This window comes from Erpetoichthys calabaricus, chromosome 6 (genome assembly GCF_900747795.2).
Source record: "Erpetoichthys calabaricus chromosome 6, fErpCal1.3, whole genome shotgun sequence".
Lineage (NCBI taxonomy): Eukaryota > Metazoa > Chordata > Cladistia > Polypteriformes > Polypteridae > Erpetoichthys > Erpetoichthys calabaricus.
The window spans coordinates 31001120-31028494 of NC_041399.2; the positions used below are offsets into that span (position 1 = coordinate 31001120).

A 27375-nucleotide genomic window follows, 5' to 3' on the forward strand; every position below is an offset into this window, starting at 1 on the left:
AGTGGAAGATGTACATACTTGCAGGGCTTTACTATAATGTTTTTAATCTTATGACCTTATTTATTTTATTCTCCTATCTACCATAGTAATTGTGTCTCTTGTTCCATCTCATTAAATTGTTCAAGATCTTACTGGAATTCAATTCAATTCTAATATATTTTATTTTATGGTTCTAAGAGGGAAATTTGGTTTGTGAGCAGGTTTTACAGAGAGATCATGACATTTCATTAAAAACTCATCACAAAGAACACAGCCATCACACATAAACTAAATAGAGTAAAGTAATGAGCACTAAACATGCGACACATAAAAATGAAACCAGCAATTAGGTTTGTCTAGTGATTATTACAAATGCTAACTGTTCATCCCATGATTTAAGCCTGTGGGTGTTTTTAAAGTTGAACTTATTGAGAAGATTAATAGCAGTTGATATGAAAGGTATTTGTTTTGATTGCTTTTTATCCTTGGAACCTGTGACCTGATGGCAACAATTGAGAACGTAGTGGGTGAGTCCTAACTGACAAAATACACTGTTTTCTGTAACACAGGTCTGTAAGACTGGACTGTTGAGACCTTGTCATTTTACTACTCCATTTTACAAACTGCTTTATACTGTTTTTGTTGCTCACGTTAGGATTTCTAAACCATGCCAGCAGAGCATACATAAAGACAGACTCAATATAAGATTTACAAAAAATTGACATGATGGTACAACTCATACTGAAAAGACTCAGCTCCCTTAGACAGTAGAGTTGCCACTGTCTCCTTGTTCTGTTGGCTTTTTTGTTTTCATTAAAAGTTAGTTGTGAGACTATGATTGTTCGCAGATATTTATAACTTTTAGTAACCTCTACTGCGTAGTCTTTCATTTTTTTTCCTGTGGGTGAATGGTCAGTCAGTCAGTCATTCTCCAACCCGCTATATCCTAACTACAGGGTCACAGGGGTCTGCTAGAGCTAATCCCAGCCAACACAGGGCACAAGGAACAAATCCCTGGGCAGGGTGCCAGCCCACCGCAGGGCACACGCACGCACACCAAGCACACAATAGGGACAATTTAGGATCGTCAATGCACCTAACCTGCATGTCTTTGGACTGTGGGAGGAAACCCACGCAGACACGGGGAGAACATGCAGACTCCACGCAGGGAGGACCCGGGAAGCGAACCCAGGTCTCCTTACTGCAAGGCAGCAGCGCTACCACCGCGTTGCCCTGGGTGAATGGTGTCCCTTCTAAAATTGATCATTAGTTCCTTAGTTTTTTGTACCGTTTAGGTGTAGAAAAGACTTGTCACACCAGTTAACAAGATTATCTATATGTTTCATTCTCAATCAGTAGGCTTATAATCATCAGAAAATGTTAAGAAGAAACTTTATAGTGAAATTCATTATATTATAAAAAGTAGAATTTAATATGTAATTTAATCAAATGTTTTTTACTCACCCTATGGACTGCACACCATTTCTGTTTGATTTAATAAAATAATCCCTCCTTCCTTGTCTTGTAACATCCAACCAACCACCATCGTTGTCTATTATTCCATAATGTATTGCAGATCTACAAATGCTGGATTGCTTTGGAAGAAAACAAAATTACTTTAAACTGTGATCAGTTTTTCATTTCTGTTTTATTAAATCCATCTGAAGCTGCTTCTGTTGATTTCAGAGTCTGGGAAACTTTCAGTGCAAGGCAGAAACCAACCTTGGGTGGGAAATGAGACTATCACAGATCACAGCAAGATAAAACACCTATACCTACATATTTAAAAGTATGTGTAAAATGTCAGACAGTAAAACTGATAAATGTAAAACATAACTTTGAAATTAAAAGCCCACAGGCATTGGGTACAAAATGAGCAATCGACTAAACAATGTAAATCAATGCCCCTACTGCGAGCTCATTCATTGTATTGGTTTAGAAATTCCAAACTGAGTGCATCGTCTTTATTGTTCCCATCCACTTTTAAGTCAGATTCACTTATGGTTGTCTCCAGACATGTATTTTATACATCTGGCTCTGCAAGACTAGTGATGTCTGCTACCCCATCCAGAACTGGCTCCATTTTATCATGTGTTGTTATAATAGAACACCTTAGCTTCCCATTCATGATGGATAGATGAAAAATATAATATTGTCTTACCATTTCAAAATACACGCTGCCTATTACTTTTGCTTTGCTGTCTAAACAACCAGGAGGGCACTCGTATCTTGAAAACAAATTGAAAAAAGAAAAAATTAAAATGTTGAAATTAGTTTTTAATATGTTTATCTTTAGGCTTTCAATACAGTATATATTCTGAAGGCACTATTAAATTTAGATATATTAAATAATATATCTTTATTGTCACATATACTGCAAGAGCATAGTGAAATTCTTGTACCAGAATTGCAGTGATGTATAAATAAATTCAGTAAAGAAGAGTGAAAACAAAACAATGTAATGTACAGTAAATTTCACATAAACCAGCAGATGGGTACAGCACACAGTGTATTGCCATCATTTACCACATAATCTTAAGGTTGCCTCTGCTGTGTATGCTCAATCTGAAAACAGTATCACCTCTAAGAACTTTCTGCTTAATGGCAATTTTTTTAAATATAAATCCTGCTGATTACTCCTCTGTATTACTTTACTTAACCTTACAAATGTGTCCGGCAACTAATGACCATTCAAAATTCCATGAATGTGGACTGCTTTGGTGGTTCTCATTCATTCTGACTTTTATCCTATTTGAGTTATGCCAGTGTCTCTCATCACTCATTGCAGGCCAATATTTTACTACGTGAAATGAATTAAAAGAACTGTTTTTTTTGATGAAAAAAATATAATTTTCTTTACTCAATTGTGTTGCAGTTAGGCAAAATAAAATATCTAATGTTCCACGTAACTTCTAGTAATTAGAAAGGAAGTAACATTTAAAATTAACATCACAGGATAGCTATCAAGAATGGTAAAATGTCTTAGGAAGAATATTGACAGAGAATCATCATGTCAATGATAAATGGACTGAAAAGAATGCCTTGATCATGCTGAAATAAACAGCTGATCTCTATAATCTGCAATGAACCATGAAAGAGTTCAATGAGAAGTTCCACAATCTTTAGAAGCATGGCACTTTAAATTTGTCTATTAGTTTGAAAGCAAGTTACTCTTACATTAGGAACATACTTATCCATTCACTAATTCAACAACAGCTCGCAAAAAAAGTGCTTCCCTCCAAACTACATGGATAATGACCAAGTATGATAAAGACTTTATAGATGGGGATGGAGATGGGGGGTTAAGAGTCTGTTATAGGCTCCTTACTAGAACTTTTATTAGGGACAAATTAGTGGATAATATTATTGAAAATTTGAAACAGATACCCCTGTCAGCTGCAACTGATTTCACATCACGTTCGTGTTTTGCCAGAGAATATCCAAAGTGAAGTGATAGACAGTGTCAGTCAGGCTGATCTTATGTCTAGTGCCATTGATAAACTGACGGACGTCATAGACTGTGTGTTTATGTCTGATATTTTGATAGAGCAGAATTCAAAAAGGAACAGCAGGCATGTTTGGGGATGGCTGGGGTACCTAAGGGTGGTTTGTTTTATCCAGGGTTGCTGCCCTGACTGGGGTTCAAATTCCTTTATGTCTTTTTTGTGTTGTTCATTTTTGAAACTTTTGCTAATGTTAATATTGTTGTTCATGATTATTTGTATAATTATGTATTTTTCTTGATCTATATACCTATTAAAAAATATGTGAATCTCATTTAGAACTTGAAGTCAATCCTGGGAGTAGTGTTTATCGGCGAGAACCTTGTGGCCTCAAGATCCATGTATCTGTCAGATTTTGTGAATGTATATTGTAATATTTGTGCTTTACATTTTAAATTGGATTCAGTAATGTTCAAAACATTCATTCTTTACTTTATGTTATTTGTTTTACCTATGCTGGTATCACTGGGTTTCCGAACAATGGAGCAGTAGATGAGGAAGCAGTTGCCATTGTCCTGCGCATTGGCATACATGCTAGGGAATACAGTCACAATGGCCATTTCATGAAAAAGGCAAATACCACATTTAGATCTTTACTGAACCTTGTATAAAAACAAATGACTAAAATAAATCTAGCATAATATTCTATGTTTTATAAATCTCTGGACGCTTTATATCCCACAGGTTTAGTTGAGCTCTTTCATATTTTTCAATGGTTTGCATTACATGGAATCGACCCCAACCTACCTTCTGATTATAAATGGGCTTAACTTTAGAGGTTATCCACTGCTTCTCGAAGTATTAATTACATGCTATACCATTTTGTATTTGTTATATGTGTGGTTTTCTGGGGTCTGGGAGTTTGTGAGAACTTCAGTTCTGATCTTACTTTTTCCTTTATGTATGTTTTTGTTACAGTCTTGTTTTTCTTATTTGCTTGACACCATTTTTGTTACTGCGTCATCACATTCCCCATCACATGGGATTCAGAATCAGAGACTTTATTACCTTCGCTATAAATATAGTAATGCATGACAGATTTAATATCACTCACTAGTTGATACATATTCAAAACGACCAGAAACTTGAGCAATATTTATCTTCTTTACAAAACAGGCCCTACTTTTAGGATTTTAGTTTTGACTTCAGCTCTGTTTCTGAGTTTATCTTTGTCCTTTGGTTTTGATCATTCAGTTCTAGATGACTTCCTGCCTTTGACCTTGACTCATCCATAAATCTGTCAGCTACTGTATCATCTCCTGGTCACCCTTTGCTCAAAGTAATTCTTGGGCACACTACATTTACATTTACATCATTTAGCAGACGCTCTTATCCAGAGCGACTTACAACAGTGCTTAGTAGTCTACGACTACTATGGACACTATTGTGTCCATAACATGTACAAGGATCAATTTAATACATAGATCTTTTTTAGATATTACATTGGGTGTGGGCTCTTTCCATGACACTCTGGCCAATTAAAGCTTATTTGGAGTCCATCATTTGGTTTGCCAAGAGTCAACAAATAGTCACACTAATAAGTTAGTTTCATCATGCATGCAAAATATGGCAGATCCTTGTTTCAGTAGAACATCATTCTTATCATTTTGCTCACCTGTTACAAGTTGTTCCTTTGCATTTGTCCCGAAGTCTTGTTTCACAGGTTACAAGCTGTGCTGTAAACATTATTCAAGAATATAAATAATCACCTTTGTATTGAGGAAGAAATATTATTAACTGTAATGATTATAAGTATTTAACTCACAATACCAAGGACTGTATTTTGTATTAATCATGCTGTAAAGAGCTATATGATTTATTACTGCTATATGATTTGTTCCTCATTTATGCAGAAAAAGAATTAAGCTTGTGCACAGAATTAAGAGACTAACTTGCATCCTTTTATAAGAAACTGCAGACCTCTTGATAATAACATAACACCCTGTGATATTCCGAAATCAGCTGTGACTGGTTTCTGAACTCTTGCTTAAACTATTTTGAGCATATTGCTTAAGACTGTGGGTGTCCTGATAACTCTATCTGTAAGAAGCACTGTGCACATTCCAATCCAGGGAGTGACCGCAAGCTATTGTAATCTAGGTGTGACCTCAAAATGAACTGCCATATTTCCTCTTTTTGTTTAATAAACAAGCTAGGTATAAAAGAGGGAAGCCCCCTGCTAACAGGGGGCTGTGGTCTGACTTGAGCTGTTAGTGGAACTGTGCTGACAGCCGCTGCAGTTTCCTGCTCACCAAGAATAAAGAAATTGCTTTTTTACTTTACATTGGTGTCCATCTCCTATTGTTACTGACTTTCAGCGACCAGAGTATTGATATTAATTATCTTATACAGTTACAAAAATATAAATTTTAATGCAACATCCAGAAAATATAAAGTAACAATTTAGAAAACAAATACTAAACAAAATGTTTTTGACAATTAAGTAACAATTTAGAAAACAAATACTAAACAAAATGTTTTTGACAATTAATATACTAGTAAATAAACTGATAGCAAGCTTTGTTTATAAGAGTTCTTACACATTTGTTGGGTATTTATAACTTCATTTTTGTCAAGCTCCTCTGTTCTTGTAGATGATGTTGGAGTGTGTGTTCTTGGTCTCGGTTCTTGTGTTTTTGTTCTTTCTCGTTCGATTTCATTGGTTTCTTCAGGTTCCTGAGGTGAGTAATGGGTTTCTGATTCATCCCCTGAAATTAAACAGGTCATTGACGTTTCCTATTTAAATATATTTTTAGTTAAACTTCAATCCTAGGTAGGCAACATTAGAAAATTGTTGAAATATTTAATCACACTGGACTGCAATTTTTTATTTTTGCTCCTAACCAAATTGTAGATCTGAGGGCACCAAGTTCAAATCTATCAACAAAATTGCTTTATCAGATCCAATTTTTGAGAGATGAATGTTTAAAAATGGAAACAAAAACTTTCTAAAAATTATTTAGACTTTAAAAAATTATAAACTATACATATAATTATTACTTACAAAAGTAATCACTTAGTGTTTTTTCTTCTTATAATCCTCTGAATGTTTTTCATGGTGGAATAACCAACAGATACAATATTTTTTAACAACTTGTAAAAAATTGAATTCCCCACATGCACAGCAAATGTATAAAAAAATTGTCTGGTTTATTTGTATAAGTACACAATATATTTCACTTTCACAGACGTATGGCTTTAAAAATAAAACAAGCTTCACTGTTAGACAACTGAGGTGCTACTGAATCACAGGAATGAATGGTAGAGATTGGTTCGCTAGCAGGATTCCCCTCCACTTCCTTTTTATCCTATCTACTTCTCTCTCAAAAAGATGTAAATCCAACAACTTTTGTTGTCTCAATATAAAGGAAGGGTGTGTATTGTTTATAATTCTTCTAAGTATGAGTATTGCTTATAAAAAGGTGACTTTGTAACTTTATTCTCTTATAAACCCCTGAAGGCATTTTACAGAGAAATAACCGACTTCTAATGTAGACTCACTCCACTTTCCACTATAATGTTCAACCCATTTAAACTATTTTAACAATTTTTTCTCTTCTGGATAATAAAAAGGCATCTTTTTAACCTTCAAAATATAAATTCCTTGCTATGTTGAAGGGATAAGGAGAGAAAAAAAAATACAGATTTACAGCAAAAGATGAGTGGGTTGTTTCTGTCTCAGTTAACATTATGAACAAGGAAGACTGCAAAACCTACTCTAAAATAAATTCTGAGCATGAGAAATAATTATGCCATTAAAAAAGCACTTCTCTTCAAAACAGTATTTTTCGATGAATCTGATATCTCACAGAAAAGGCTTGTAGTAAAGAAATTCCAATTTCATATATGGATTCAGAACACCTAAATTGATAAAGTACATTGATTTTTTAGCATGGGATGATTTTGGAATAGACCAGTGTTTTGTTTCATCAGCAATTGGGGAAAAAAACATAAAAATGCATATGTCACCAATAAACAAATAAGGCTTACACTCACCTCGATAGCATAGATTTTCTCGACAGCCACCACCATAACTAGGTGGACATGCAGAACAGGGACGGCCATGTTTGTAGGGAGCATGACCCCACCAATTACCCCTGCAAAAATAAAAATGTAACATTTAATTACATAGAAAAACAAATGAGTTCTTTATGGGAGTTAGAATTAATTCATTAATTGTTTAATTAAGTGCAATCATACTGTGATAGAAAAATTCCAACAAACATTGCACATAGCAGCACAACATCCATCCATTATCCAGTCATTTCTAAAGATTATAATAGTATAAAATCAAGAAAAACAAAGTCTGACACCAGTAATAATGAAACATTGTGGTGTCAATTTGTGAAGATCAAAGACAATGTCTGTCGGTTACCTCACTACACCTCATGTCTTTGCAAAGGGGAGGCCACTACAGTAATTTATTTCTTATAGACATCATTGATGACAGACACTGCTTATTCTGTGAGCAGTTTGTAACCTATATCTGATATAAAAGTGCTGCCCTAGCTGATCATAAAAACATATGAACCTAAGAACTTGAATGTGAAGTTTGGAAGGACGAAGGACATTTTGTGACCTCATGGGGAGACTTTCTTTTAGACCTTTCGATTTGAAAACTGTGACCACATTGCAATCATTGTGAAGTCAATGGTGCTCAAATCAGCATCAATAAGGAAGGAAGGCTGCTGTGCTCTTAACAGCACTGACAAAAATATTTAGCTGGTTTGGGTTCCCGAGAGAGGTTTCGACGTTGATGGGTGGCTACTTTGGGGTACCTGATTAACAGGTCTCAGAGTATTGATGCCATATCATGCTGAATGAATGTTACCTAGTGTGCACCATATTGTCCTGCTGTATAATCATTTTGTACTGTTTTTTTTTCCAAAATGGAAGAAATTTCTCCAAATCAAATTGTATGCTGGACATAAAACAGGGCCTGTACCCAACTGTTATGCTTAACATTACATTCTCATTCCTACTTAGTCTAACTTAGGGTCATAGGAGGGCCAGAATTCATCTCAACAGCACTAGGCAAACATCAGAACATTAGAAAATTTGACAAGAACAGGTCATTCACCCCAACAAAGCTAATTTAATAAAATTAACATCAAGTACTAGTTCAGTAGTTCTCAAACTGTGGGGCAGGCCCCCCTAGGGGGGTGCGAAGTAACAAAAAGGTGGGCATGAAGATGTGAAAAAAAGAAAACAAGAATCGAAAATATGAAAAATACATCTATTGAAACCAAAACAAATTTAACTTAAACTACATTCTGATACTAGAAAAATAAATACAGAGTTAGATAAATGTCGATAAACGTTAAGTATGTATAATAAAATATGCATCTATGGTATATCATTAATTAAAAAAGAACAAATTGGTATTAGTGGGCTCCTTTCAAAAAAACGTTAGGGGGGCGCGATTAAAACTGTTATGAAAACTCGGGTCACAAATACTTAAAGGTTAAGAAACGCAGTACTAGTTCATTTATCTGTTTGATATCCATAAAGTCCCACTTGGTAATTTATTCCATGTGTTTATGGTTCTCTGTGTGAAGAAAAACTTATCATTGGTACAAAATTAAACCTTAACCAGTTTCCAGCTGTGCCTCTACATTCCTGTTGAACTCATCGTTAAAGTAACGGCCTGGATCTAATGTATTACTTGCTTTCATAATACTAAAAACATCAAGTCATTTCATAATATCCTGTAGTCCTACAATCAGCCTAGTCACGGTTCTCTGGACTCTCTCTAGAGCTTCTATGTCTTTTTGTACTATGAAGACAAAAATTTCATGCAGACCTCTCGACTCCACTATAAGTCTTACGAGTAACCTTCTTTGACTTGTACTCTACACATCCTGCTATATACCCTAACATTCTGCTACCTTCTTAATAGCTTCTGAACACTGTCTGGATGTTGATAGTAACCACTAAGTCCACTATGACTCTTGGGTCCTTCTCATATGGGGTACTTTCCAGTTTCAGACTGTAAATTGTGTAATCAAATGTTAACATTTCTGCTTGTTACATGTAATACCTTACATTTATCTACATTAAATTCCATCAGCCATAAATCCACCCTAGCATATAGCAACAAGCACTTGGGCATGGCACATGCCCATCGCAGGGCCCACTCATGCAAACAAAAATGCACAGTGGAGCCCATTTACATTTGCCAATTTCCTAGCCTGTATGTCTTTGGTGATATGGGTGACAAACAAGAGTACCCAGAGGAAAACATATGCAGACCTAGGAAGAACGTGCAGACACTCCACATGGATGACAACCAGGCATAGGTTTCAAACTCTGTAGGAGAAGCACTAACAACTGATCTGCTAAGCCAACTAAGTGAGATGTGATATTTCTAAATAAATTAGGATTTCACTACAATGTGCAATGTTTTTCCAAACATATGTCAAATGTCCAATAGCAGTAGTACTAATCGTCTGAATCATAATGGTATTCCATAGCTTTTTTACATACTTTAAAAGTTAAAAAAAAAAAAAATCACTTACTTGGGGGAATAATTGCAAACCAGATAAACTGCTTTTGGCCATATCTGTCCCCAAATGTTCATATTGTAGCAGAGATTAATGGCACAGCCTATACGACTGCTGGTTGCCCAGACTACCTAGAAGATATATTAATTTTCTTGTTAAATAAAATAAGGACCAAAATCTCACAATCCATAAATCAGACATGTTTCATTTGTTGTTTTAAGAAAATTTATCACAACTTCTATTAATTACGTATGTCATATGGATATTATATAATAGTCACCAGTCTTAGTCTGCACGTTACCCCTGCGTCTGCATGAGGCTTCCTGGTTATTCTGGTTTTTCTCACACATTGCAAAGGCATACTGTATATGTTAGGTTAATTTGTAACTCTAAGTTGGCCCCATAAACAGACAAACCAAGAACCTTTGTTTATATGGCACCTCTCTCTAGTGAACAGTCCAAGGTGCTTTGCAGAATCACATGGTTCAGTTAACTCACTCAGGGTCACTAGTTAGTTAGTTAGAGATGAGAACTAAACAAATCATCTTCTGGTTTATATTCCAAAATATTTAGCCACTTTGCCCCACTTTAATCATAAGAATGATTGTGTATGGGTATGCCCTGAGATGATCTTGTCCAGAGTTGGCTCCTGGATTGTTCCTAATTGCTGCCAGGGTCAGCTCCATCCTCCTTGACCCTGTACTAGATTCTGCAGGTTTCATAACACTGAACAACAAGTTTCTTCAAAGGTGTTGCTCCCTAAAAAAATAATTGGTGACTATGATGGAGAGTTGCAAACTGAGCACAAATGTAATTGCAGATTGACTATGTCACATAGGAATTTGGAGAAACATGAAATCAACGTTTATTGAATTTAGAGTGTTTTATTGCTTCATAGTGCTAACATATTGCATTACTTCAATTAAGCTAAAAATGTTTTACTGTAGAATTTCATTTGCACTCAGCTTCTCGTGCTTCTCATTTTAGCTTCCACTAATAGTCTGTCAGAATTGATGGATTCCACACCCTGTTACCACTTTTCCGTCAATGTAATGTCCTATTCACTGTGTTCGTCATTGACTGTACCAACATTACCAGTGAAGAATGGTATCCGTCAATAAGGGCGCGCACATAAAGGCGACCTTCAAAAGGGCGACCTCAATTGGGTGCGGCGAATAAAAGCGCACATAAATAAAAGCGATCTTCAAAAGGGCGACCTCAATTGAGCGCCGAATAAAGGCGCGCGTAAATAAAAGCGATCTTCAAAAGGATGACCTCAATTGAGCGCCGAATAAATGCGCGCACAAATAAAAGAGTGCTTCAAAAGGGTGACGTCAATTGGGCGCAGCGAATTAAGGCAAACGCAACAAAATTATTACAGAAAATTTATTACATAAAGGCAATGACTGAATGTATAAAAAGGTGAAAGCAAGTTACACTTGAAGCTGTAGATTATGTGCAATGCCACGTAGATATTTGAGATGCGGTCTATTAGCATAATCAAGGTGTGACACCCCGTGTAGTGGGAATCAAATCACCAGTCTACACTCTGGATGTCTAGTAAATGGGACCGAGCGTGACCAGGATGACAGGGAGACACGGACACAAAAAGGGTTGGGTTTTTAAAAATAAAGTGTTTTATTTACAGGTGCACTTAACAAAAATAATGTCCTGCGGAATTTATATATTAAAACACAGTTCAATACTGCAAAAGACACACAAAAACAGTAAATAAATGATGTTCAAAAATAGTGACTATATACAAAAATAAACAGTGCACCAAAACCCATAACCCAAATAAATACCTCCACCAAAAAGTATTCCAGAGATATTTTTACAAAAACAATGCACAAGCCGTCATGTCTGGTAAATCCGAACTGTCCTACCGAGTACCTTTCTCTTAGAGGGTCTAATCAAAAAAGCACCATGCTCTAGTGATGGGCCGCTCGATACTCAGGTTTCGACACTGTGTCGAGCTTTCGAAGCACTGGAGATCGAAGCGCCGCTTCGAGGCTTGCTTCAAATGCGCCCGTCACGTGATTTTGAGTCACGCTTGCGTAATGACGTCATTGATATCTGCGCAGTCAGCAGTCGATTTGGTAATTCACTAGTCTGTTAAAGTGCTTTGGCTCAAAGCGTAAAAGCAGTTGTTCTTGCTGCAGCGATAAGGTTCGCTAACCCGAGATCAAATCCTAATTTAGGCTCGCATATGTTGAAATAAGGATTTTGTATAAAACAGTTAAGTAGTACTTGTCTGAAAGTTAACAAATATATTTTGGAGACATTATGAACGATTTACATGGGGCACCTTTTTCCTTGGTGTGGAATCGTGTCCACCTAGAATCTGTAACAAATTAATGAGCATATTTTGCGTAAGGTAGCACGTATTATAACAATCCAGAATCTACTCTACGCCATGTCGATCATATCAGAGAGGCTAAGAAACGCTTCACTAAAGCCGACGTGGTCATTACACCAGTATATGCGCAAGACACTCTCATTAAACGTTTTTACTATTCAGTGATTCCCAGATCTGTAGCTGATTTGTATTACTGATTTCCAAAAAGCAATGTGTGTAAAAGCGTGTGCTGCATAACTAATCACAACTGTCTTCTGCAATTTTAGGAAAGTTTCGGGAGTTCTGCGTTAATGAGACAAAAACGTTGTAAAGAAACTTTGCGAATTCATCCAGAGGTGAACATAAAGATCACTCAAGTACTGACAAGAAGGAGCAGCTGGATAAGCACATCTGGAGCCAAACTTTCAAAAAAGCACCTGACTTTGTCAGTAACATCCTTTCCTTCTGAATGCATCTTATCAAAGGCTGCGCCGGGGGGTAAATAAGTAATCTTCCGAACTGCAGCACAACGGAGTAAGTCATTGATGTAAATAAAAATATTGAAAGACTAAGCTTTTGTCGTTTCTGTATTCTTAAACCATCTTCCAGTCCCACAATCCCCCGCAGTCACTGTCACATTTAACGTTCCCTGCTCCTCACCTGTCGTGTCACCCAAAGCATCAACACTCAGTTTCATTCAAGGCTTTACCGTCCTTCCTTTCATAGACATAAAATAAGACACACATTCCCTCTACATACGTGTCCAATAATAATAGTAAACTGGCAGGAACGAGAAAAAGCACAAGATGGGAATATTCATGACAAGAGCCTCGGCATCAGGGTGAGGATGTGCCTTGTCACTCATTACGTAAGCTCGTCTGCCACCCTTCAGTTGCACTGGCACACCTTACACTCTGGGGCAATTGCAATGGAGAATACCGACAATGTACACCTTCAGAAGTGGAATAAATCAACTGTATAAGTAGAACATTTCAGATAAACTATGAATTTTGTTAATCATAAACAATGCAACATAACTATTATATGTGTTGTTACTTTTTATTTATTCTCACCAAACGTTACATATCTACATGGGAAATGAACGTGGGTAATATGTTTATAATCATTCTCACTAAAATACACTGTCAAAATATATTAATGAGCAAACTGAGACACATTGGCCTTTAGGAAATATAAAAAAGCGTATGCGCTGCCATTTAGGACAGAATGCATTGTTAACATCATGCACTCTCTACTGATGCGATGTCACAAAAAAAAAAGAAACAGCACAGTCCGTGCAAACTCATCGCCTCCTTGGTTTTTGACCTTATGATTGTCAACATCAAATCAATAAAGTCATTTTAAGAAGATGACAAGTCTGCTATAGTCAGTTCAATTAACGCTCCTTTTAAAAAAATTGCTTATACCGAATATAAATCAGAATCTCAATGATGCGGGACTCGCGAGTAGTAACGAATAATATATGACACTGAGAAATTGTAATCCCTAATAACGGGAACAAGTAAAAACTACGACTTCCTAAAATGGACACTGTAAATGTAGGCATTTCAATAAATAATTTAGGAGACTTGTGTGTGCATTTCAATATCAATTTAAGAACTACGTAGGCTACCTGTTGTACTATAAACGCTACCTCAAGCAGCACTTAACAGTAAATAGTCTAACAGGACAATGACTGACTGAAACGAAGATGCTGCGCCGCTACAATAAAGGTTCACACTGTCATTCTGCATGTTTAGAAGGCGCTGATTGGCTGAAACTGTTTATAGCGAATTGTCTTAAATTGGTAGTGCCGTATAGCGATCAGAAACGAAAAGACACATTTAGGCATGCTGCACAGTAGTTTGTTTTTCTACAATACAAATTCAGTACGACACCAGGGTCTCCAAACACACAAATATGAAGCTTATTACGTTTTACAGTGAAACTCTTTACATACACAATATAATTAGGGACGTGTGCCCCCTGCCCGTCTATGGCGGCCCAATCTTCCCTTGACAGCTCGATTCGCTCGCTATCCGTCCAAGCTGAAAATATTGTTAAATGGAGGAATTGAAAAAAACCTTTATCAAGTGGAGGATCGACGACGCGAACCGCTGGTGTTTTTACCGAGAAACAGTTGCGATACCATTGAGCCACCTAATCAGGATAATTAACGAGCTTCGCACAACTGAACTACTACTACTGTTCTTACTGCGGCGGATGTGGAAATATGTTGCTTGACATATGCACGTTAAATTGGTTTAATTGACACGAGAGTATCATTGTTGTATTCTCCTAATGAAGACAAAAAAATTATATTTATAGATGTATACTATATGACGTACGGTTTTGAACAAAATTAAGTGTTCCATAAAAAGGTTGCACGATTTACCTAATCTTTTTATATATATAAAGTTGATATATGACAATATATCTTTGACACTATGTATCAGACAAAGGAAATCACAGCAATCCACAAGAACAATAATTACTTTTCAGCAACTACCTGAATTGTAGTTTAACTATATTAAGTGAAGTGTGTAATGTCAATACGAATTACAAAATATAACTAGAGAGTTAAGTGTCAGATAGACTCTCAGAATATAGAGGTCAATGCCTTTGAGTGTGCTGAGGCTTCACAAAGATTCAGTAACCAGTGACCATGTCTGCTCCAGACTTTGAAGCCCTATCATGATCCAATCTCAGTACTACGCATGTCTGAAGCTTCAGAGCTCCGTCATGAGCTCAGTACTACGCATGTCTGAAGCTTCAGAGCTCCGTCATGAGCTCAGTACTACGCATGTCTGAGGCTTCAAATCCCCGTTTGAAGCCCGTCATGACGCAATCTCAGTAGTACTACGCATGTCTGAGGCTTCAAATCTGCTCGACGCTTCGAAGCCTCAGTTACCCCAGTGCGCATGTCTGAGGCTTCAAATCTGCTCGACGCTTCGAAGCCTCAGTTACCCCAGTGCGCATGTCTGAGGCTTCAAATCTGCTCGACGCTTCGAAGCCTCAGTTACCCCAGTGCGCATGTCTGAGGCTTCAAATCTGCTCGACGCTTCGAAGCCTCAGTTACCCCAGTGCGCATGTCTGAGGCTTCAAATCTGCTCGACGCTTCGAAGCCTCAGTTACCCCAGTGCGCATGTCTGAGGCTTCAAATCTGCTCGACGCTTCGAAGCCTCAGTTACCCCAGTGCGCATGTCTGAGGCTTCAAATCTGCTCGACGCTTCGAAGCCTCCGTTAACCTAGTGCGCATGGCAGAGGCTTCGGAGTCGCGTCACGATCTCAGTACTCAGCATGTCTGAGGCTTCAGCACCCCATCAGGATGCAATCTCAGTACTACGCATGTCTGCTCAGTGTATCGAACCGCAATGCATGGGGGCGGGACATTTCCACTCCTCATGTCAGCTTACTGCTTCGACCCGAGAGTTAGGAAGTTATATTAATTACATTACACTGCATATTCCACCACCAGGTTACAAAATTTCAACAGAGTTGTGATTGGTGAAACAAATCTTTCTGGATCATCAACACAACTGAAATTATTGTGCAGTAGATTACTTAGTGTCAAAATATAAAATGACAAATTTTGCATATTAAAATGCTGACTATTAGAATGCATAAGAACAGCTGTACTAATATGGTTCAAAACACTTCCTTCACCATAATACTCTGGCTGTTCTCATAAATATTCCAGTCTCTGTGTTGCACTGCCTCACTTCTATAGTGAACAGTGTTATGCGTGTATTCACTGAATATAGAAATCAACATATATATGATTGTACCGCTACTTCGCGGTTCACTTTTCGCGGATTCACGACTTCGCGGGTTTTTTAAATACAAGTGATTGCCCGCCTATCGCGGAAGTTATGTTCCAGACCCATCAGCAACAGGAGAAAATCCGCGATATAGAAAGACCATATAAATAAACATTTTTATAGTTTAAGCCTTAAAATACCCATCCCACATGCTTTAAACACATGTAAACTTATAAAACACACTTTGTTAACACATATGATATGTGAATGTCGGGCTAAGGATATGAGTAACATCTCACTATTATAAAACATTTTAACTTCACGCAAGACAAGACAGTGAGACAGGAAAATTGGTGATGTACAGGCTTTTAAATTATTGACACGCAGAGCGACAAGCAGCACAAAGCCAGCACAAAGTCCACTTCTCCTTAGCGTTCATTCAGCTCCCCACCCCCTTGACAATGCGAAGTGGCAGGAGCGTGCGGCTCCTCCGGGGAGGGGGGTTTGAGGGAAGGTGCGTTCAGCTCTCTCACACACACACACACACACACACACACACACACGCACACACACACACTCCTCGCGCAGAGCGACAAGCAGTCATTTTGGCAGAAGCAGCACAAAGTCCATTTCTGCTCAGCGTGAGTTCAGCTGCCCCCCTTCACAAAGCGACTGCAGACACATTGACGTCTGATCGCTGCGTGCAGTGTTGGTCTGAGGTGTTTAAGAATGTAGAAAGTATTTAAGAGCATAGGAAGTGTTTATAAGAGCGTGGGAAAGGTTAACAAGAGAGTGAGAAAGGTTTGTAAGAGTATGGGAAGGGTTTAATAAAGCCTTAGAAATATGTATAAATAATAAAATAAATATAGGTCGCTACTTCGCGGAACGTAACCCCCGCGATAGGTGAGGGATTACTGTATATATATATATATATATATATATATATATATATATATATATATATATATATATATATATATATATATAGATTTGCAGCTGGAGATCCACAAAGGGAGAAAAAATGTATCATAAAGTAGTTTTTATTCCTGAGCTTTCAACCCCTGCCAGGGGTCTTCATCAGAGGATAATGCTTAGACTTGCAAGAATCAAAGGCAATATATAGCAAAACATTATGTGGATGGGGGGGTGGCTAAATCAGTGTGATTTGGGGGGGGGGGGGGGGGGGGATTGGGTGTACAGTTTATTTATTATGAACGTGTTCTTCTTGTGTGTCCTTACAGGTGGCGCAATAGTAGTGCTTCTGCTTTGCAGTAAGGAGACTGTGGAAGATTGTGGGTTCGCTTCCCGGTTCCTCCCTGTGTGGATAGCACTTTGAGTACTGAGAAAAGCGCTATATAAATGTAATGAATTATTATTAAGTTTACATATGCTGGATTTACGTCCAAGTATCTGTTGATGGCGTTCTCATTTGATAACCAAGATTCGGCCAGCTCTCTGCCTCTTTTAGTACTGGCCTTAAATTTGACTTGTCCCAGTTAAATGTATGTCCTGTTGATTTAGTATGCGTGTAGATCAATGAAAGTGAGTCCTTTCTTCTGATGGCGTTGCGATGTTCCTGTATACGTGTTGCGATTCTTTTTGAAGTTTGTCCTATGTATACTGCTGAGCAAGAACTGCGTGGAATACTATAAACTGCGTTTCGTGTTTCTGCTATCGATTTCTTGTTTTTAGCATTAAAGAGGACCGTGCGCAGATTGTTCGTGGGTTTGTGTGCTATTCTGACACCTGACTTGGCCAGGATGCCCGCTGTACCTTCTGACACATTGTGGTGATAAGGGAGTGAGTGCCAGGTGGGGTGGGGGTTCTGATTCAGTTCAATTGTTTGCTGAGTTTTTTGGCGTCTTCTGTGTAAGCTCCGATTAATGAATGTTTTTGAGTATCCGTTTGAAGTTATTCATTCATTTTTGTTTCCTTCGTATTACAGTGGGTGTGGACTCTTCTGAATAGAGTTTTAACACAGCTCCGTTTATGAGATACCGGGTGGTTGCTGGTGAAGTGTAATATCTTGTTTGATATTCTATATGTTCTATTTACTGTGTTATATGTTGTTTTTATACTGTTTGCTACGATATCACTGTTTCTGTCCCTTCTCATAAATATTCCTTTTCTTCCTCAGGTTCATTATTACTGCTATAATTACTGCATTAATGTTCAATATGTCTGTCAGTCAGTCAGTCATTGTCCAACCTGCTATATCTAAACACAGGGTCACGGGGGTCTGCTGGAGCCAATCCCAGCCAGCACAGAGCGCAAGGCAGGAACAAATCCCCGGCAGCATGCCAGCCCACCGCAGGACACACACATACACCAAGCACACACTAGGGACATGTTAGGATCTCCAATGCACCTAACCTGCATGTCTTTGGACTGTGGGAAGAAACCGGAGCACCCGAAGGAAACCCACGCAAACACGTGGAAAACATGCAAACACCACGCAGGGAGGAGCCGGGAAATTAACCCGGGTCTCCTTATTGTGAGGCAGCAGTGTGATAAAGATGTATCTAATGAAAATATGTGTCTTGTTTCATGTGTATGATGAAATTGTAGATCTAGCTAACGTAGAGGGTTTCATTAGTTGTATTAGCTATATTATGTTACAATATGTAAACTGCAGGTCTTGTACTTTGAACGTTAAGGTGATATACGTGTATCAGTGCTTATTTGCGCATGCTTCGAGATAAATGATTAGTATGGGCTGCTCTTACGGTAAACAAGAATAAATGTTTCTGGCAAAGACAGATTTTTTTTGAAATTACTATAAATATGGATAGCTGCCTGCTCTTTGTTTCCAGTGCATTAGTAGATCTTCATGTCGGCGTCTGTATCAGTCGATGAAGAGTCTACAGCGTCGTCATTAACAAGGCTAACATGGGGTGAAGTAATTGACAGTGCTGATAAAAGTAACACACAACATATCTCAGTGACATTTGGCTTTACCTCCCCTTCATCATCTCACGTGCACTTTTAAACAAGCTTCAAGGTGTCGTTTTGAAACATTTGTGCGTCAAAAGCTCAGCGTCTCATTTCCAATGCACGTGATGATGTGGATGTGTAGCGCCAGTTCGTATCAGTATAGTTATTGCAAAATTTAGTGACAGTTAGTGATGGACCAATCGCATTTCCACGAGGTGTAGTCTAGTTTGGTTGAAGAGTTTAATTCAAATACTGATATATGCTGGTTTTACATTGGAATTAGAATATGAATGTACATTATACAGATTAAATTCCCGATTAGAAGTCTAACACCAACCAGGTTTTCAAGGAGCATTGCCGCATAATTGGAACTATCAATCAAACGCATCAGGCAACGGCAATGTGCAATCCCCAGACAGATGCTGACCAGGTTTGTTATTGAACACGAGACCTGGCGCTGTCCGACTGGCGTAATTGTTCGAGCCACCGTTACGCATACATTTACTTCTAAACAACGGTAATCCGTGCTGGCGCCTAACGTAACTAGTCAACGTTGATCCGATTACTGCAGAATAATTACTTGCTAAGCGTATGTCGATTTACAATTGCCAATTATAATTTTTGACTTCAAAGGTGTATATCACAACTTCATAGAGATTCGGTATTCTTCCACAATGCTCTAAGAGTTTACTGTTAAAATGTGCTGTTAATACAAATGGCCAGGAGGTGTCCCTAGAGAGGTGAGTGTCAAATGCTTCGAAGCTTCGATACGATTTCCGACACAATTGCTTCAAACGTGTTGATGCTTCATGAGGCTTCACTCCGCCCATCACTACCATGCTCTGGGGCAATGCGTTCCTTTTATAATCGGTGCCCTTGTACCGACCAATTAAACTGTCCATTGTCATCCCTCTACAACCGCGCGATGACGAGAACTCGTCGGCGAGAAGTGGCGTCTCTTGCCCTGCAAAAATGCTATATTAAATCGAGCAGCAGGCGCGCGCGCGCATAGCTGTGCCGGCTTTTGAGACGCAACTGCGCTTCTGCCTTAAGTTACAGTAAGCACTTTTAACTTTTTACGACCTTCCCCTGAGCTACTGCCCAGACAACTTCACACATGGGATCCCTTTAATAAACCGCGGTAAACTAATATTATGACGCTTCACCCTTTCTTTTACACTTTTAGAGTTTTGGGGTCGCAGGAGGCACACACAAGAGTGGAAAACCGTTAATGCCATCCCGGCCGGTTAATGGCAAGGCTGTCTCTCCATACTGCACGAGACCTACCGCGACACTCTCCAAAAGGCGCTAATAAGGTCAGTGAAGATGTCCATCTGCATTCTATACAAAAGGAAAAGGCAAGTTTCCTTTCTTTATACTTTGATTTTTTCCCCAAACAAATGCCTCTCAACACTGCAGAGGACACTTGACAAATTTTATTTACTTATAGGTAATGCCAGTAAGGCACATTACCACACAAGGACAATTTAATTCGCTCCGAAGGTCACCCTTTTGAAGCGCTCCTTTATTTGCGCGCGCATTTATTCGGCGCTCAATTGAGGTCGCCCTTTTGAAGATCGCCTTTTTGTGCGCGCCCTTATTGAATAGAACCGTGAAGAATTCCAACTGTGAATGCAGAAAATGAATCTTTAACAACATGCTTCACTTTGTTTTGTTTGCTTGAAGCATGCTGTTAAGCAGCTGGATGTAGTTAGGTTTAGGTTTATTTGTCATACTGTATATAGGTTAACACAGGGTCAACATACAATGAAATGTGTATGATGAGAAAAACAAGTCATTCAGCCTAGATCCAATAAAGCTAATAAATAAATAAATAAATAAATAAAATAATAAAAAAAAAATACAAGTTAAAAATAGACACGCCATATAAAATAAAATGAGTATGTTTTAAAAGAAGTTATAGAGCAATATGAGTTGAATGAGCAGCAAGTACAAATGACAGTTATTGCACAGATAGTGTTTTATAAGTACAGATGCATATTCTATAAAGTGCAGATGCATGTTCCAGTCAGTATTCAGAGAGTGTGCAAGTACAGTTTGTGTGTGAGTATTGCAATGTAGATGTAATGCAATGTAGGTGTCATGTAAGTGTATGTAAGTGTTCAGGTGTTGCTGCTGAGGAGTCGAATGGCCTGGTGGTAAAAACTGTTCTTAAGTCTTGTAGTCGGAGCAGCCAGACTCCTGTATCGTCTGCCAGACGGTAACAAGGAGAACAGCTGGCGTGCTGGATGGCTGTGGTCCTTTATGATGCTGCTTGTCTTACGCAAGCACCAATGGAGGTAAATGTCTTCAATGGCAGGGAGACTCTTGCCTGTGATGTGCTCTGCTGCCTTCACCACTCTCTGTAGTGATTTCCGGCTGCTGGCAGAGCAGCTCCCATACCAGATGGTAATGCAGCCCGTCAGCAGACTCTCGACCACACTCCTGTAAAAGTTTGAGGTGATGCTGGCATTCATGCCAAACCTCCTCAGGAAGTAGAGCCGCTGGCGAGCTTTCTTGACCACAGTGTCTATGTGAAGGGTCCACGAGAGATCCTCGGTGATGTTTATTCCGAGGAACTTGAAGCTGTTAACCCTTTCAACTTCTACGCCGCTGATGTAGATGGCCTGGTGTTCTCTGCCTTGCTGTTTCTGATAGTCCACGATCATCTCCTTGGTTTTGCTGACGTTAAGAGACAAGTTGTTATCCAGGCACCAAGTACTCAATGCCAGCACCTCCTCTCTGTAGGCTGTCTCATCGTTGTCAGTGATAAGGCCTATGATGGTTGTGTTGTCTGCAAACTTGATGATGGTGGTTGTGCCGTGTTTTGCAACACAGTCGTGGGTGAACAAGGAATACAAGAGGGGGCTAAGCACACAGCCCTGCGGCATCTTCTGTGTTTAAAATGAGTGATGAAATAGTTTGGTGCTATGCAGCTGCCAAGATAATTTGCAACAACATCCTTGAATGCTTTCCATGTGATATCCTCTGGCCATACTAGCTGAGCTGCTGCTCATTGATGATGGGTCTTATTTATGGACCACCAAAAATGCCTTCCCCAGTCTTGGTGTCAATTGAGAATGTTTCTGCAAACGTCTTCCTTGTTCATCACTTTCACGAAATTTATCAGTCCAAGTTTTATATGAAGAGGAGGGAAAGTCAACAAATGGTTTATGTGCCACGAACCCTAACCCTAACCAAATGCTTACCGAGTGTCCAGTTCTTTATAATTTGATGAGACTCTTTAGCACGTCTGTCCCATTCACAAATAAAACAACTGTACTTGGTATACGTGAGCTGCATTCCTAGCAGCAGTGATACTACTTTTAGATCACAACTAATTTTAATTTTACGGAATATGTATATGAGAGGAAATTACAAAAACAGTAAATAGTAGGAAATGGTAAATGGTAGGAAAATTTAAATGTGGCTTTTTGTGATCAGCAAGCCAAAGTCCTTAAGATACACCCAGAAGTGTTCAGGAAGCAAAATCTTTGTTGTTGTGTGTAATGGATGATACTCATCATCTTAGCCTAAGGTATACAGTTAACAAAACAATTGTGCATTTTAATACACACTCGTTCATTAACACATAATCATATTGGGCCATTTTAAATCTGCTAATCAGTGACATTCTTGAACCTGACTGCTTGGAGGGAACCAACACAGACACAGGAGAGAGCATGTAAACTAAAACTCCAGTGACTTTTCTGGGTGTAAAGTGGTACCCCCAATTGCAATGCCTGCTTAAAACTTAAAACACTAATAAAACAAAAGTAGCTCTTTTTTATATTGGCAAAAGCATTCAACCTATATAGACATACTTGAAAATAGCAATAACAATATTAACAAGACATTAAGACGTACCTGTGTATAATGAGTGCACACTGGCCCAGAACACCTGAATGGACAATACGGGTTACACTCTTGGGGGTATGGAAATGTGTAATCCCTTACTTCATCGTACCATGCCTGAACATGGAACGTTGGCGGCCTGTACCTGGGGTGCAAAGCAAAATAGTAAAGGTAAACTGATTTAAATGAAACTAGTAAATATGTGCGTACACTTCTGAAATAGGCAGAAGATCTAAACACAGACAGGAGGAAAAAACGCACAAATAAGAAATGTATCAAAGAAACAAGGCAAAGACCTAACCCTAATATTTCTTAGGAAATTCTTCAATACTAAAGACAGACACAAAGAATTTTAGAAAGAGATCCAATATTTGGATTGCAGAAGCTGTGTGCCACCATCTTTTATAGATGAAACTGATGACACAATACGTCAAGTGACAAAGTATATTGAATAAAGTATACTGAATGCAAACAATACAGCCATGCAAAGAGCAACATAAAAGAGTGTTCTGATCTTATCACAACACGAAATAAAATGGCATTTCCAGAATAACGATACAAAAAAATGAAAACAGGAAAATGTTCAAGTGAAAAAACTCCTGAATCACCACAAATATGAGGCTCCAACAAGCACAAAAATGACCAAAGCAATATGAGTAAACTCCTAAACAGCTTCAGAAGCTGATTTACATTGTAATTAGAAGGTAAGAAAAGCCTGAGCTTATTTTGCCAGTAAAGATGACCTGTCAGCCTCAGAAATAGGAAAGTAGGGCATGGTGTGATAAAGTCCTAAAAATCCAACTTGTAACAGTATACCTGACAGCAGGGCCGACGCATTAAATAATACGAGTCTGAAGCCAGTAACAGAAAAGGAGGGCTTCTGCTGGTGAGGGCGACAACCACCATACGTTACTTAATACCACCTGAGGCAAGGTATATTTTTGCTGCCTATTTTCCCCAACCCCTAAATATCCTAATTAGGCATTAGATGATACGTTTACAATACAAATTTCTGAGAAGGTCTTGCTAAACAGTGCGCTCTCTGAACAACAGATAGAAAACGCTATTTTTGGAAAAAATGTACAATGTCACACACGTGCTCATGGGAGGCAGCTAAAGGGCTCAGAAGAAGGTAATTCCCGGTAAGACCAAAGGGTGGCAGAGTGCAGGAATCCTTTCTCTTATCTCCCTGCAGACCAATTGCAGGAAATTCCACATGGCTCTCAGGACGACGTTACTTCCGGTTCCGCCCTAGAAGACGTCACTTCCAGTCTAACAGAAGAGCCCACCTCCTAATGACGTAGTTTCCACATTCCAAGAAGTCAAAGCCCAATGACCTAATTACCAGTTATGGTCCCAAGATCCCTCCACTCTGTGCTTTTCATATATATATCCACCATGTTTCCTAACCTGTTCAGTTCTGTTGTGGACTCTTGTCTGTAAAACCTTTGCATCAACCTTTTTTGCTATCAGCAGCCAATTCTCAATTACACGGGAGGCTGCCCCAAACCTCTTTATTGAATCAAGCCTTGATTATTAACACAACAAAAATATACATAATTAGCTATTAAACCATTGAAACACAGAAGATTGATATTAATAGTAATAAAATGTATCATACAAAACAGAATGCATGAAACTCTGTTGTGATGCTCCTCCTGCAAGCTAAAAGGTGTATGTCCATTTTACAAAACTTAAGGTGCAAACTTAACAGAGACTTTTAACAGACATTGTGACCGACACCTAAAACAGATTATGGAAATTAACAAAATTGTGGAAATTAAGAAAAATCCCCAGAAAAAAAAATTACACAATGTCCCCACAGGGGCTCTGTAATAGTGTATTAAGCAGTTAAACATTATAACTTTATGTAATAATCCTAAAAAAGGTTACACCTCAAACTTTTAGCATTCCTGTTAGTTCCCTAATTTTATTTGGCACAATACTCTTGAGGCAATGGACAGAAACTGCTGACTCACTAGAGACAATAACCGAAAAAAAGACTAGGAGATGCTTAATCAAGGAACAGGCCAGGATCAAAAAAAGAATCTTATGTCAAAGCCAATAACACAAAAACAAAAAAATTGGAGTCAAAAAATAAAGGATTACTTACCCAGAAATGCAAGAAAATAATTTTTTTTTTTTGGCTATTTTAGAGAAATCCAAAGAAATTGGATACCCTGGAAGTGCCGAGGACAACCATTAACCTGTCTGCCTGGGTGATGTCACAAATATGCACAACTTGGGGAATTCTGGGAGGATTTCTAAGGAGACGTTCATAACAACTGCCAAACATGCCTGCGCCCGTTGCTATAGAAAATCTAAAATTATGGGCTTTTTAACAAGACAAGATACACCAAAAAATACTTTAAAAGTTCTCCATGTGTCAAAACTCATATTCCATACATAATTAACAAGAAATTACATTAGGGACTAGATGAAGAATGCATATGTTCCAAAGACCACAATAGATACTGTAATACAAACCTGCCCCAGTGAGCACCCAGGTTTTGACCTATAGACGGTAGAAGGCTAGCAGGCCCGTGTTCCCACAAACATGTCTCAGCCCAGGCTTCAGCTGTTCTTTCTAGCTCTGTATCCCAAACCTATAAAGAGGAAACTTAGAATTATGTCAAAGAAACACATTATTATTAAAAAAATGAAATTAACACAGCATGTGCTTTTAATGAAGTCTACATACATTGAATAATGTGACCTCCTTTTTTATTGTAGTGTGTACTGTCTTGCAGTGAGATGTGTAATTATTTAATGAGGAAGGGCTGGGAGGATAGGCATAGTCTGAGATTCATGCCAAGTACATAAACAAGAAATCTAACCAATATGTTGACCAAACCCAAAACATTAACCCAAAAATCAAAGTTCCTAGTAACACAGATAACCACAGATACATTCTCAGAATCCTAATTTTGGATGATCTGGGAATGCATGTGTCAGCCTTTATATTTAGTCTCCACTGACATCAGATATTGCTCATTTCCAGACCTCATGGGTAATATTGCTATAGCAACAGACAAAGCTCACTAACTCAGTCCAAAATAGAAAAGTAAATAATTAAAAAAATGATGTTGCAGAATTCAAAGAAAGAAATTCAAACTTTTACAAAACCTTCCAGCAAAAAATATCATAACCACATTCTTTGGTTTAAAAACCCCAGAAAAGACCCATACGTTTCCCCAAATTCACACTACAAACACAATGATGAATGCAGCAAAATATGTATAATACAGTCAAAACCCTTCAAGGTTTGCACCTTGAGCATGAGAAAGGCGCTATATGTATGCTGCTGCTGAAGAATGTGAATTTCCCATTAGGATTAATAAAGTATCTATCTATCTATAAATAAAATGTATTATTATTATTATTATTATAAGGTAATTAAGAGTAAACATTCACAGGTTTACAACTAACAGTACACAAAGTAATTTTATTTTCACCATCTCTTCTGCCTTTCAGAAATATGAATAACCTTCAGTTTATAGGTATGTAATACCTGATATGCAAATTAACATCTTGAGACAGTAGCTGTTACAAAAATAAAGAAAATCTAAGAGGCATTGCCAGTCTTTCTCCAATTCTTGAAAAAAAAGATCAGTCAGTGCTTCATCTTTAAAGGTTACTTGTAGAATATTTTTTCCATTTTTTGAAATCTTATTTTTTCACAGTTGTAGCATTCATTTGTTAATTTATTATTCAGACTTCGACAATTTGATCATACTACAGATCAAATGACCATGGCATTCACCTTTGGTATTTTTCAACGTTTGTATATAGCTGCAGCATTACAATGGTATATTAATTACATTTTGTTCATCTACTTTAATAAAAGTAAAAGTATCTGTGTATACAGTATGTCCAGATGCTCTGTCTTTGTTATATGCCATTTGGTATGGGATTCGTTAAAGCAGTGTTAATTTTTGTGATGTGCCATCTGTTGGAATGAAAAATGTAATGCATTTTATTACTACATGCAATGCAAAAGATGATGCACTGCAAATGTCAATACTGAATACATCCAACAGAGAGTAACTGCCTGATGGGCAAAAGATCAGCATATCTACCTTAATAAACGGTCCAGTGTCTGTATGTGTGTGTGTGTGTGTGTGTGTGTGTGTGTGTGTGTGTGTGTGTGTGTGTGTGTGTGTGTGTGCGTGTGTGTGTGAGAGTATGTGTCTTTGTATCTGTGTGTTCATCAGGTTTCTGAGTAAGGGAGATAACATTTGAAAATGGTTGAATGATGTAGAAGGGTCACAAAATCAAAAATTATAATAAAAATTCCAAATAAGTGTCTAAAAATAAGAACATTAGTCTTTGCAGTCTATTCTGTTGTCCGACATTATACGCCAGCAGTGAGGTTTACATCTGTAATGCCAATGACTGGTAACTGCCTGGTGGAGGAGTAAAAATAACAATAAAATTGGTTTGCATGTCAGGGAAACCAAAGCCCCAACACACCTAAGCTACAATTGCTAAACCAGGCCAAT

At 38.1% G+C, this 27375-nt stretch overlaps 1 protein-coding gene across 1 annotated transcript in view; it reads right to left on the reverse strand.

Moving 5' to 3' along the window:
• Nucleotides 1–27375, reverse strand: part of LOC114653248 (cysteine-rich secretory protein LCCL domain-containing 1-like) — an 81253-nt gene that overhangs the window by 16148 nt on the left and 37730 nt on the right. Inside the window, exons 3-10 of the mRNA XM_028803449.2 lie at nucleotides 25361–25479; nucleotides 22886–23018; nucleotides 10001–10116; nucleotides 7479–7579; nucleotides 6023–6190; nucleotides 5098–5158; nucleotides 2141–2207; nucleotides 1444–1574 (exon numbers count right to left, since the gene is read on the reverse strand). Of these exons, the coding sequence (XP_028659282.1) occupies nucleotides 1444–1574; nucleotides 2141–2207; nucleotides 5098–5158; nucleotides 6023–6190; nucleotides 7479–7579; nucleotides 10001–10116; nucleotides 22886–23018; nucleotides 25361–25479 (896 nt within the window). The remainder of the gene's footprint in view (nucleotides 1–1443; nucleotides 1575–2140; nucleotides 2208–5097; nucleotides 5159–6022; nucleotides 6191–7478; nucleotides 7580–10000; nucleotides 10117–22885; nucleotides 23019–25360; nucleotides 25480–27375) is intronic.